The sequence below is a fragment of the Calypte anna genome, chromosome 1 (genome assembly GCF_003957555.1).
Source record: "Calypte anna isolate BGI_N300 chromosome 1, bCalAnn1_v1.p, whole genome shotgun sequence".
NCBI lineage: Eukaryota > Metazoa > Chordata > Aves > Apodiformes > Trochilidae > Calypte > Calypte anna.
Genome location: NC_044244.1, coordinates 180,464,081 through 180,478,608, shown reverse-complemented (window position 1 = coordinate 180,478,608; position 14,528 = coordinate 180,464,081). Strand labels below are relative to the sequence as shown.

General features: G+C 41.8%; 1 protein-coding gene across 1 annotated transcript; it reads left to right on the top strand.

Annotated features, from left to right (window-relative positions):
* IL17D (interleukin 17D) lies at positions 1-10,160 on the top strand. Its single transcript, XM_030462804.1, has 3 exons — positions 1-51; positions 178-476; positions 9,477-10,160. The coding sequence occupies exons 1-3, from the start codon at positions 37-39 to the stop codon at positions 9,790-9,792; spliced, it is 630 nt and encodes a 209-aa protein (XP_030318664.1). The 5' UTR covers positions 1-36; the 3' UTR covers positions 9,793-10,160.
* Positions 10,161-14,528: the final 4,368 nt, after the last annotated feature.

The window sequence follows — 14,528 nt, the reverse complement described above, 5'->3', positions numbered from 1 at the left end:
CCGCTCTCCTCGGTTTCCTCGAGCAGCCCGACCGCCATGCAGCGAGGCAGGGTAAGGGGCTACGGGTCGGCGACGGGACACCCGGGGGGAGACCCGGGCTGTGGTCTCCGGGACGCGGCGGTTGGTGGTGGTGGTGGTGGTGGGGTCCCAACCCCGCTGACGGCGGCGTCGTTACAGGTGCGGGCGGCGCTGGTGTGCGCGGCGCTGCTGCTGCTGCTCCCGCTCCGCCCGGAGGCCCTCAGGGCGCCCAAGCGACCGCCGCGGACCCGGACCTGTGGCGAGCGGCCCGAGGAGCTGCTGGAGCAGCTGTACGGGCGTCTGGCGGCGGGAATGCTCAGCGCCTTCCACCACACGCTGCAGCCCGAGCCGCCGGGCCGCCAGCACAACGCCAGCTGCCCAGCCGGGGGCCGGCCGGCCACCGACAAGAGGTTCCGGCTCCCCGTCAACCTGCGCAGCGCCTCGCCGTGGGCCTACAGGTGACGCGGGGGGAAGAGGGGGGTCGGGCCGCGTCAGGGGCGAAGCGGTGCTGGGGTCCCTGTGGGCTGAAGAGAACCGGTTACCCTGTGTGGGTCCCCCCGGCGCTACAGGCGGTGCGTGCCCGGGGGTTTCGCCGCCTTTCCCCACTTAGCGCCGGTCCTGAGGGATCTGCACCCAGCAGCGGCTTGGCAGAGAGGTGTTAAAGTAGGTGTCTGGTTTGGCAGATACAAGGTAAATATGTAAAAACAACCTGTGTGAGGTGTATGTCTAATGGGCAGAAAGAGAAGCGGAAAATAAATGAGTTGCAGCAAGCTGTGTAGCAGAGCTCTCCCATCCACACACCCGCCCAGCAGCAGAGACCACCCCCAAAAAAGTCACTTCAGCAAATCGTCCCACATGAGGTTCACTCTATCAGAGGAGCCTCAGCAAGGAACCTTCATCAGGAAAGAGCCTCCTGACTTTGTAGCATCCCCAAAGGGGCTCAGATGCTTTCCCTGAGATGGGGCTCCAGCGACTGTGCTGGATTGTAAAACCATCTGAGTGCAGCGTGTGTTCTGATCACATTCCAGCAGAGCCCTATCTTCCCGTTCTGTGCTAGAGACTCTCCCAAGGGCTTGCTGTCCAGTTTGCTGTAGGAGCATAGGCAAGAAACGAGCACTGCAATTTTCTCCATCTGTGTTTTCAACCTACGCTTTGCAGACCCTCCTCCCCTAAGGTGGAACATGGGCTGACATTATTTTTAAGGAAACATAAAAATAAACAAGTAAATCAGCTGTTAGGCAGGTTAATACAGAAAACAAGGGTCTCCTCTTCTGGAGGGAATGCTGGAAAAGATTGGGAATCTCAGATATAGAACACTAAAACAGGTATATGATCACAGTCTCACTATCAAGTCTTCTGGTAGTTTTGACTGAACGAGACTGACAAAATTGGCTTCTCTGTTTTCAGCTTTTTGCAGATAAAAGGAAGATAAAACATGCACAACTTTAAGAGGAACTCACTTTCTTACTTTCTTTCCTTCCATTATCGTTCATATATACCTTAATGCATTTAGTGTGTGTCTGGCAAACTTAAATATCTCCTTCTTCTGTCACCAATAAACGTTTATTTTGTGGCATGTTTTTGCCTGCTTTTAGCTTAAGAAGTAATCTTACTGAGAGAAAAATGGTTTATTTGCTCAATAAGCCTTTCATAAGCAGAGTGCTTTTAGCAATAGTATTTTTAGTAGTACATTTTATGTAGGCAGACTGAGGATTTTTAAGCTACATAAGCATACAAAAAGCAAGTATGAATGGAACACCTATCACTAGGGTCAGATATTTTTAATATTTTTTTCTAGTTACTAGTCCTATCAGAAAATTGTTCTCCTGATCTGAGAACAGTGCCTTCCATGTTTACATCTCATTGGGCAGGTATTTATTTTCAGTCGGAGCTCTGTATAGACTTCTTAACAGAGAACCAGCTGCTATTTGGGGCCTGGCTTAGAAAAATTTTATTAAGAAACTGTAAATCTACTGTACTTTTCATCAGAATGTTTTCAAACAGACCACTGACTATTCACATATTAGTAACTTGATGACATCTTCTAGCTAGAAACTTTAAAAAGAATGGTGGAAAAAAAGTATTACACTGTCAGAGGCAGAATCTAGAATTATATTTAGGGGAAAAAATTTTCTCTAGGGTGCAGAGGCCTGAGTACACTGTAGTTAACAGATCTCCTTTGCAGCTTTTTTTTTCAATCTCTTTTTTTACTGTATCAGTAGTGTGCAGTGACACAGCAGCACTGCAAGATACATAAGTGTAAAATACGGGGTTGCTCATTAGGAGAAATCATGTGCATTTGCTGTTAGAACCTGTTATTTTACAGATTTTGAAGCCAGATAAAAGCATTATGAAGATCTGGTCTGATCCATGGTGTTCACCAGACTAGCATGGAATCAAGCTCCCAACTCCCATTAGAGCTACTGTTCATCTTTAGAAAGGAAATGCGGCTCTCCTTAAAGATTCCAAGTAATGAGACATTATGTCTGGTCAATAACTAACCAGTCCACTTCTGTGATTTCAAACATTTCTTCTTGCTGCCTCGTCTACTGAGATTGAATCACCAGAGTTATTCTAGTAGTGAAGGTCCAGTAATTATTCTCTGTAGGCAGCCCCTTCTTGTACACCCTAGCAGGACGCTCCACAAAGCCTGAATTTGACTGTTTGAGACTTGAATCAAGATTCTTGCCCTGTTTCAGTGTGTTTCACAGACATCTTGCTCTCAAACTTCTTTTTTGCCCCTAAAGAGTTAATGTGCAGTTGATTTCTGCTCTGTGCATAAAGGTTTTTTTTTTCCTTTTGACCTGTATTTTGAAGTCTTACACTATTTCTCAGTCTTCACTGGTGTTGCAGCAGTTCCCATTGTTACCATCTGCAGATTTCATTAACGTATATTGTTTATACTGCCTATTCCAGGTCATTAATAATAAAGATATTAAGTCTGGCTCTACTTACCTTCCCCTAGGCACCTGCTCCCAGCTGCTTAACACTGCTTCTTGTAATTCTCACATGACTGGTCAAGTTAACTGAAATTTTTTCCTATCAGCATTTGTGAAAGAATCAAATATATTACTTAGAGATCTGTGTATAACACTTACCCTACTGCATTACATATATCCAAATTTGTAATTCTGTTTAATGGGGAATAATAAGGTTCAAAACACAGGTAATCCTTGTGTGCCTCCTTTCCTTTGTTCTGATTGCTGTTTGTTTTCTATTACTTGGTCTTTAATTTGGTTATACACTTACATCATTTTTTGCTTGCTGTAATCCAGAGATTCAGCAGTTGCATGTGCATCACACCACAGATCCACCTGGTCCTTGATTCTGCTGTTGATATTTTAGGCAATAGTTAGGGGAAGAACACGAATTCATCTGCCTGATACTGAAATTCCATCCTGATGGTCACGAGAGATCAGTATATAACTCAAGGCAGAAAGTTTAATCACCCAAATTGCTCTTCTCTCTGCACATCTATAAAGAGGCAGCACAATTCCCTGAAGTCAGTTGAGTGAAATCTTGAGCATACTGGTTTGCTTAACACTTCAGAAAGCTGGTCTAAGAATTACCCAGTTTGTAACATCTAACCAGGAGTTGCTTGTCCTTTTTTAGCAGTATTAACATGGGCAGTCAGTGAAATCCAGAGAGGCTGCTTGTACAAGGAGGTACTGTCAGGGGCCTTGGTCCTTGGCTATTGCTGTGGTTCACTGCTGCTTCACTAGGATTAGTGCTAGGGGTTTCTTACCACCTGTGGATCTCTGCTGACAGCACAGGATGGGTGCTGCTGATTTTTTACCAATTTACCAAATCCATAAGGATGGTGAATCTTTACCAATGAAGCTCAGCTCCAGAGTCACACACACAAGTTGCTCATAGACAAGAACCTTAAAAAAGAGGGTAATTTTAAACATGTTCCTAAACACAGTGTGATCATTAAGACCAGAATAATGCTTTACAGATCTGACCCCACTGAAGTTACCAGCAAATTTACAGATAGTGTTGATTTGTGTTTCCATTCATGGTACTGCAGAGCACAGGTGCCATTTATTAATCAGCTGTATATATCAGCTCTGGTGTTATCCTCTGTTGTCCTAAAGTTATTAGAAAATAATCTTTATACGTATTCACAAAGTCATTCTTGTTTCTGAGATTACGAATCTCATGGCTTCTGTGTCTGTCTCTGGGGCCTCATCCTGTCATCACTGGGGTTCACTTACTGGACTGAGGGATGAGTTTAGATCCTTGGGGTTGCAAAGGCTGAGATTGCCTTTTTTTGTTTTGTAACCAGAAAGCTGTCACCAAATAAAGCTCTTCTTACAGTCTGCAGAAAGGTAATTATTTTAATGAAGATTATTTACTGTGGTATAGTAAGGTAAAATAATCAGCAAGATTTGTCAGCATCCTTTCCTATAAGTGGGTCCCTAAAAATCAGCATTTAGTAAAGGAGAAATTTAACTTCTATTGTCAACTTTGATCCAATAATGAAATCCCATGTTGTTTAGTCCCACTTTCAAACATTGTCCATCTTGTCATTTCTGCTTTTCAAAAAAAAATTTCAGTTTATAAGCATCCTTAAAATTTCAGTTTATAAGTTTATAAGTTTATAATTTCGGTTTAGTGCTCATCTACATAAAATCTTAATAAAAATAACACAGGCAAGTCTCTTTTCTGGTAAAAGGCAAGCTTGTCTACAGTGCTTTTAGAAAAAAAGTCATACAAGAGAGGCTTTCCTTTAAGTAATTTTCAAGAACCCTATCCAGGACATTTTCCAGGAATTAAAGTTATCATGTAGCACAGTGTGCATATCCCAAAGATGCAGCAGAGGGAAGGAATACAAAGGGGCACAGAACTGTCTTTTTATTCAAGTACACATTGGTATAACTCTTCAGAAAACCACTGTTAGCACCAGGCTTTTTTCATGCAAGAACACTACTTACTACCTGTATATAAAAAAAATTAAGCATGTGAACAAAAGAACACCTGTCATAGAGAAATTAATGTCTTGCCAAGAGGGGAAAAAACAGCTGTGAGCTTTTAATCCTCCAAGTACCTCAGAGTGCAAAGTAAAGAGATGATTGTTTGCTTATTAGACCTCTGATAGCATCCAGCTGTTAGTGCTAATAGTGATCTTCTGAAGAGTCAGCTGTGTCTGCCTACCCCAGCACTACAGCTGAAAAGATGGTTTTAGAAGCTTGAAAACTTGATGTAATAATATTGAAAATACTTCATATGAAAGCAACAGTACAGGACAGGACAGATTAAATCTTTGCAAGAGTTTTACTTCTGACAGAAACTTTTCTTTTGAGTTTCCAGGCTTCATACATACACGTCAGGAAGTTTGTTTTTCACTGGGAGCTCTCAAAGCACTCACAGGGTCATAAGGAAAAGCAGCCTAGAACCAGTCACACTTCATTAGCAGTTCCAGTTCAGTACAAACCTGCTTCTTGTTCCAGCAGATTGAAGCACAGCAGCCCAGCATAGCTCAGTGCTCCTGTCACCTGTAAATCAGGAGTGCTGGCTGGGCAGAGTTACCCTTATGTACCAGTAACCTGAGCTCACAGGGGAAAGGCAACCCTCACCAAAGTAGCTGGGCCATCCAGTTTGCAGCAGTGGTCACAGAAAATGACACAAGGATGCAGGGGACACTTGTGCCAGGGGACAGCCACGCTTCCTCTGACTCTCCACCACTCTTCCCATCTGCTTCTGCTGTGTTCACCGCAGTTTGATGCATCTTTCTCTGCTTACAGAAGGGAGCCAGTGGGAATTTAGAGTATGTGCTTTATCAAGTTAATTAACCTGATCAAACATGTTTGCTCTGTTTTAGGAGACCACACAAAAACATGACTGATAGTGCTTGGGGTCATGGAGATGTGTCAAACTACAGCAGCTGAGGCTGTGGTCATTACTTGCACAGAGTGATGATGTTCAGTTTATGAAAACAGAGGGAGCAGGTCACAAACCTACATTTATACAGCTGGGGCACTGGTATTTGTTAGCAGTTCAGACCCAAATCAGTCTGGGCTGTCTAGAAAGATGAGGCTTTATTTATGTGGTCTTTCTTAACAGGTTTGAGCTGGAGATGCAGAACCTTGGTTGTTGCTCCAAAGTTTAGTGATACTTGAATGCAGCATTTAATTTCAGGAGGCATTCCTTTGAGTCCTTAGTCTTAATGTTCTGGTCTGGATGCTAAAACTGCATCTGTATTTTGGATCCATTTTTGGATCCATCCTCTCTGATTTCTTCCAGTCCTCACATGATGGAGCAGAGGTATCTACAGCAAAGCTAGCAATACAAGTTTTTCTATATGAAGTAGGAAACCACACCATCCTTTCCCAAAAACCCCTCATTTATACCTGACTTTTGCCACAGGGGAATACAGAGAGGAAACTTGTTGTAGACCACCATTCCAGTGACAGTGCTCTCTTGTTATTTGTGAAAACTCTTATGTTTGCATCCAGAAGCATGTTCTTGCTTTCCAGTAACATCATAAACCAGGTGCTAGAGATAATACAGTAGAGGAAATACCAGTGACTTGACACATGGTATGTTTAACAATCCACCACTGAAATTATTCACACTTGAGTTTGAAATGGGAATGTATCATGGGAGAAAATCCCATATTCCACTTTTTGCCCTTTCAATGGCTACCAGACATTTTATTTCATATTGGTGTGAGATCCTGTAACATGGAGATATTTCCCAGAGAAAATAAACAAGTATAAACGGGACACAGACCTTTGCAAAAAATATCTGCAACATCACAGATGTCTGGCTGTGAGACAGCTGGTCAGATTTCTCTGTGACAAAACCCAATTCCTTAAAAAGACAGAGAAACCAGATTATATAGCCATTGCAAAAAAACCTAAACCAACACAAAAACAAACCAAACAGAAAACAACAACCAAAAAAACCCCAACAAAAAACCTCAGTCTCTTTTCTTTGATGATAGAATAATTCAGTTTGTGTTTGGCTAAAGCTGTCATTGCACTGGTATTGCTGCTTCTGAAAAGGGCAGCTCCTTCTGCCCCCATCCAGCGCTTTTGTTCACACTGTCTTGTTTGTGTAGGGCTCTCTGTATATATGTGATAAGACAGCAGAAGGACCAAAATCCAGCTCACTTTTCAGCTGGATGAATTCCCTGATCCACCCTGCAAGTAGAAGAACATTAGCATCGATCCAGGGGTGGAGGCAAGAGGGAGAGCCACGCTGCCTCTTTGGCAAGTGCAGGTTTTGCTGACTAGAAGTGACAGTGTGATCCCAGCTCAAAGCAGATTTACACTGCCTCTTCCCAGCTGAAACCTCTTCTCATGTGAGAGACCTGAAAAGTTAAGGGGCTAATGCTTCGATACCCAAGGAACTGGTACAAACTCTGATGGGGTTCTGGGAAACACAGTTTAGGAATCACTGTAAGTTTGTTGTGTTTTTCAAAATCGGTTGTTTTGAAAACTGCTGTGGGAAGGAGGCAATTATATACTCAGTTTGTATTGCTCCCTACATAATTATATTGATGACAAGTATTTAATTTATTAATTTTTCTTATGTAGTTACCCCACTTAATCTACTGTGTGATGGTGCTGTCCTGATCCCAAGTAAAAGACGGTTTAAAGCCCAGCGCAAGAATTTTTAATGTTTTTGCAACACATCACAGTAAACATTACAGGCTTAAGTATTCTATGTTATATGAAATATCTGACTGCTACTTTGGTGTTTCAGTCTCAGATGCTGTTATTTCCTATCCATACACAGGAAATGATTGACTTAGTTTGCAAGAAAAATTTCTCCAGAGCCAGGAAAACTTACCAAATAAAGGGGCAGTGCAATACTGTGACAGAGCCCCTGGGCAGGCTGGGGATCTCCTTTGGGGTTTTTTAAGAACAGGTTGGACAAAAATGGGCAAACACACCTGAGCTTGCCTGATGGAGGCATTTGGACTAGGTGACCTCCCAGTCAATCTTCACACTCTCTGCCTGCCAGTAGCAGCCTCTAGGATACTTCTGTGCAGCATGGATAGGGCTATCATCTCCTGTGTGAAAGGAGCAGCAGGGGAACAGGGCAGAAAAGGGTTTTCTCCCAGCTGACAGATGGGTGTTTCTGATGACATACTTGGGGTCAGCATCCTTCCAAAGGGGGAATGAGCTCTGCAGGAGGAGCACCAAGAGATGTCTGGCCGTGCTCCTCATCTGCACACTTCTCCAGCCAAAGAGAGATGTCTCATCCCTCTCCAGCTGGACAGTGCAGCTATTGCTGAAGCAGGGCTGGTTTTGTAATACTGTGAGTACAGAAGGTGGTCTGGAGCAAACTTACAGGTACAAAGATGACAGCTGGCATAGGAGTTAAACATACTGAAAATCCTCTTTTTCTGGAGGTGCAGACATGTAATAATATATAAGTTGCAGCCATGCCCAGCAGTTCATTCCTATGTAAGCAGGAAAAATGGATGAAAAACAAAGTGACAAACACATCACCACCACAATGAGCAGTGTGGCTTCACACTCCAGTACGTGTGCTCTGCGGTGTGTCTCATCTGTCATTTCAAAAAACAAGAAGACTTCATCACCTTTTACTCTCTTTGCTAAAAACAATAGTTATAGGTCAGCCAGGATCTACACGACTTGAGACCATAGTATCTCACCTCTGGTTTCACATCCAACAGCATCCAGAGAGGAGTATTGGAACTAGGACTTTGCTGGGCCCAGCTGTACATAGGTTACAAGCTTTTGAGCTCCTGCTAATCAGGAATTTCCAGAGACAGGGCATTAGTAAGCAAGAAAGGGCCAAACAACAAACTACAACAACAGAAAATAGAAGCTATACTCTTTGGAGCAATGTGCTACCTCAAAATGTAGCAGCGAAAAATATGAAACTTTACAAAAGTTGCCCTTCTGGGTTAGAGGAAGAGTCAGTGGAGGTAAATTAGAGAAGGAAATATAGAATTTGGCTTTCAAGAGTAAGGCACCTTTTTAACCCCAAGTATACTAAGAGAGGATTAACTATTGCAGAAATAATAGTACAATTTAATTCTATTTACATTTTAAAATTTAAAACATCATGTTGTATCTTCAGCAGTAATGATATTAACAAGGATTTGTACCAATTTTTGAGGAACTCAAGGGAGATCAAAAGTCTGGCATTGCCCAAATGTCCTTTTTAAAGCTCTGTTTACCCATTCAATCCAACATGCAAAACATACTCTGCTTAAGCCTCTGAATGTCACATTCTAGAGAGTCAATCACCCCATAGGACCTGATCAGTTCTGCAAGCTGTCTGTGTTTTTTTTTTTTTTGTTACACTTTACAAGTAGGAAGCCAGACAGCAACAGCTACAGCTGTTGTTATGGTGAAGAAAACAAATACTTTATATAAATGCTTATGGTCAAGTCCCATTATAATGATGTTTTCCTGAGGAATGTATCTGCTTTGAGAGATGGCAATGAATCTTTGTTCTTTGCTTCCCTATAGAATTTCATACGATCCCACAAGGTATCCTAAATACATTCCTGAAGCATACTGTCTGTGCAAGGGCTGCCTCATGGGGGTCTTTGGTGAGGAGAGCTTCCAGTTCCGCAGCACCCCGGTGTACATGCCCACCGTCATCCTGCGCCGCAGCTCCTCCTGTGCCGGCGGGCGTTACGTCTACACGGAAGATTATGTCACTATCCCAGTGGGCTGCACTTGTGTACCCGAGCAAGAAAAAGAGTCTGAAAGTGTGAATTCCAGCATAGATAAGCAAGAAATGAAGTTGCTGGTAAGCCAGAACAAGCCTTCGTCAGAATGAGGAGTCGCGTTACAATTGTGGCTTCACATCATCACCTGAAGACCTCAGGAGACTGTGCCACAGCAACAAACACATGGACTTACCCTTGTTTCTACCCAGTTATTTCAGCTATCAGATGGTAAGGTTTCTTTTCCAGTCGCTCAGATCGTTAGAGGCGACAGTTCATATTAAGAACTACTTTAGTTTGTGTAAGTATTTGTTGCAAATTCCAGTGTAGCTTTTTTTTGCTGTTCTTGGAGCAGAACATTTTATCCTTGCTTATTCACAGTAAGTTTTAGAAAATGATATAACTGTAAGACATGCTAGCTATTACTGGTTGTAGATATTTTTAAGGAATCTTTTATACTCTACTTTTAAATAGTCATATATAAAAATCACATAGCTGCCATACATGTGCCAAATTATCAGTTATAAGGATAATTTCTTGGGCTGGAAAAGCCTTCCTTTATATTGCATATCTCAGCTCCAAGCAGTGTTCTTGGCTGTTCCATCTTTATACAGCAAGGAACCCTTTGCTGAGTTTGAGTCATTCACAAAACAATATTATACGAGTTTGCTATTTTTAAGCCTGCCAAACTGATAAGGGTACCAAAGTGTGGAGAAAAAGCATGCTGGAATACTGTAAAAATGCAGTAGACTTTCCTGATGTGAACTAAGTCTAATTGTACAGAAAATATCAATCAGAAAAAAACACAGTTTGGGTCTCAAGAATTCTGTATTAGATTTCATTCATCATTAACTGCTTAACTGTTCCCTGTGACAAAACTGTGTTCTGTAAAGTTAAAAGGATAAAATCTTTTCCATGTTATGAGGAGATACCCATTAAAAAAAAAAAAAAGTACAAAGCATACATCTCAGGTACACTGCAGGTGAGTAAACAGGCAAACTACAGGTGCTACAGAGATCATTGAGCTGAGTCCCAGTCAATCCAGACTTCTTAAAACCAGCTGATTTATGCAATTACTGTTACTCATTTTCCCCTCTGCTACAGGTAGCAATCACCTGCAAAAGATGCTAGTCTGCAAAAGAGCAGTCTTCCCCCTTTGCAGCTTGCAGGAACTTGAAGGCAAGCCCTAAGGAGAAGCTCTAAATACACAAAAACTTCCATTTCCAGAATGAGGGACTGAAGGCTGACTCAGTCTAGTGAATGATGATCAGGAGTAACCAGACATACCTTGCAAAATAAAACTCCTAAGAGGGACACCAAGGCTGATAAATCTCTGAATATCCAGCAGATAATGTATTTTACAGGTGAAAGGTTGTGACTGCAGTATCAGTACAAAAACGAATAAACACCATATGCAGCAAGGTATGTGCTACATCAAGAATTTAAAAATTTGGCTTAATCTATAGTGGAGAAAGACCTTGTGCTACTCAAACACGTTCCTTTGGAGTGATGTTGGATGAAGAATGGAAAAACTATTTGCTAAACAGAAGTTTAAATTTAGCTAAACAAGTTGAATAGAGAACGAAAATCATACGACAACTCCTTGTCTTGATGCATAATTATTGACTGTGCTCTTTATTTCTCAGTCTAGTGTAACAGGGTTTTCATAGTGCAATTTATATAGCATCTTTAGAAGCATAAAACACCTTTAAGAACTCCAGAATCAATAAAAGATTCCTGTCACAATGTCGGATTTATGTTTCTGACAGCGTTTCTTGTGCAGATGCTTTTCTGCAATTCTACTTGTCTTCAAATTTGTTTCCTCAAACTGTGATGCTTCTGTCTCAAGGGGCTTCTCAAAAGAGGATTCAAAGGTCATAAAGTGTTTATACTTCTTGGAGAACAGCTAATTGCATAGCTGTTGCCAGCAATTAAAGGTAGTTACCTGTTCCTTGGAGATTTTAAGTACTTGCAGCAATTACAGCCATTTTTCCATCATCCCTATGTGGAAGAACTTCTGACCCTCTAAGAGTGAAATGGTAATCAAAGACAGAGGGGCTTAAAAGGCAGACCCACAGAACTGGAGAAACACTGCATCAGATGCTGCTTCAGCAGTCTAACCTCTTAATGTTTCATTATTGTGGGTTTTTTTTTAACATACACATTCAGACAGGGAGCTTCAGAACCCACAGCATAGGAAGCAAAGTCTTCACAGTAAAAGACAGTAGAAAACTCCAATAACAACAAAACCCCCAAAACATACATCCTTTAACACTTAGTAACTAATACCCAGAAAGGCTACTAGCTAAAGCTCTGGCTGAACACTGCCCTCCAGGAAAACTCATCTCTTTGCCCACACACTTTTGTTATTAAAATTTGCAACAAATTAGTTACTAGAGCATATGGATTTATTTGCATGATGTGAAAGGAAAAAAATACCCTCACATTTTGTTGGAACTTTCTTATCCTGCAGGTATAAATTAGATCATGTTCTGGGAATGTGCAGGATTCACAGGTTAAGATCAGGTAAAAGGAACACAATCAGCTTTGCCAATCCAGAAGAGAGGCTTTAGCCTACGTATAGCTTCAGAACTGGGTGACTGAAAGGAAAGTGTTAGAAAACTGCAAAACCTCAGTGGATCAATAGATACTTATCTTGGCGACCACCTTCTTGTGCCTCTGCAACAAGTGCAATAAGTTTAATGTGGCTACAGGGAAGGCTACAGGAAAGAGGTTTCTTTCTCAGAAGCCTATTCTTGTTTTCAATCTTCCCTCTTTTCTGTGGCAGACTTTTTAGCTGAGCCAGTTGCTTCCTGATCCAGCTTTCCCGTGAAGTGTCTCTTAAAAGCCATGTTTGTTTTTTAGCATGAGCAACTGTTTGATAATTTGTTAGTGAACAGCTGTTTGTTAGTACTTAAGATGAAGAACTATTAGCTACACAAACATTTGTCAACCTTCAAAATATCTTTCCATATATAAACCCTCTACATGTTTCTCATGTGGAAAAGGTTGAGTATTAAATGTAGTTTGCATTTGTTTGGAATTTTTTTTTAAGGGATCATCACATCATGGATTTATATCAGTTTCACTTCAACTGTGGTGTGACATTTTCCAGCTTCTAGCCCCCTGGTTACAGCTGCCACAGCCGTGCCTCTCCTTTGCAATGGGAGGAGGAGGAGGTCACTGGAGTTGCTTCAAGGCTCACAAACTGTTGACACAAGGCAGACAAGAAATGCCTCACTGAACCAACTCCAGGCCCAATAAATGCAAACAATTCAAAGCTGAAACTATCTGGCAGCTGCAGCTGATTTGAGAAAATTTCTGCTGTGCCAGGAAAATCTTTTCCTTCGATGAGGTTGTCCCTGGAATACATTAGGAGCCACAAAACACAGAACAATATCCTTGGTAAAGAGATTATTTTCTTCTCTGTAGTATCACTTAAGATAGGTTGGAAAATTCATATCATGCAGGAAGGCTGAGAAAAGCCTGAGATGCTCATTTTGGTTTACAAGCCAGCCATGACAGGAGGTGTTAGTCTGAATAGGTGGAGGTCTACAGCTCCCCATGAAATTGCAGCCTGGTGATAGCACTTCACCAAAGCCTGTTCTGACAGAACATCCGTCCATGAGACACCCACAATAAAGCAAGTCAATCACTACTTGACACTCAGGGCTAGTTTTTTTTTCATAATCTGATTAGAGAAAAAAACTGAGAGATTTGCTCTCACATAATATTACTTAACTAATAGTTACTGGAAGTTACTGTGTGGGCACAAAGTACAAATCCACTATGAACTTCTGTGACTTGCTGCTTTCTCAGAAACACAGCTACATGGGAAGAGGTATGATAAAAATAGTTTACCTCCTATCACAGAATGCCAGTAGTCAAGCTCTGCTTGGGCAGCTGCCTGCTTTCATGAGGCTTTTAAGTGTAAAAGCAGTGGACAACAGGCTGCTCTGCTGAGTGCAGCTACAAAGATGTACACGTACTCTCATCTTCATGATCATGCATCTTCACAGTGCCTCTTTTCAAAGCTGTCTGACCTACACACAAGAAGTAGCAGTTATTTCCTCAGTGAACTGCATTTCTTGGTGCAATTGAATGGTGTGATTTATTTTTTAAAGAAAGGTCTCCAATGAAGTTAGCAAAGTTGTCTTTTAGTTCTGTTACAGAGAACCCAACAACATGTAGTTAGCAAAATTAAGTGGGAAACGGAAGGAATTGGTAGCAAAGCAGCAACACAGGTAAAACGTATTTGAACAACTTGTTTTAGTTTAGGTGAGTGGAATGGGGGATGAATATCATCCCTTCTGGCAATCATACCTGTTCCACTTGAAGCCTCTGTGTAGTTAAAAATAAAGTTCTAGGAATTATGTCACTGTCTTTCTCCATCTGCTTTGTGTATAAGAGACTGAGTTAATAAATGTAAACCAGTTTACAATTCTGAACTATAGATTTGTGCCAATACCTATGCATTTAACATTCTGGTTTGCTTTCTTTTGACAGTGGCCACATACAAGCAAGAGCATAGCCTCCTGAAAAACCAGCTAAGCCCAGCTGTACATCACCAGTGGGCAGTCTTGTTTAGAGAGGGGTCTGGCTTTATGGGCTCAGCAGCAAAGCTGCCCTCAGGTTTGAAAGGCAAATCTGTCTCATGAAACTCAGGAACACCCAATGTGAGGAGAGGGGAGAGGAAGCAGCAGATAGGAAATCAGGGGGGGGAGAAAAGCCTTAGGAAGTAAAAAGTTCTCTTGGAAAGTAGGGAAGAGGGCAACAGTAGCTTAGAGGGGTATTTATGAACCAGTGTTGTGTCCAGCTCAGAAATCACGATTCTCTGAGCACTGAGAGG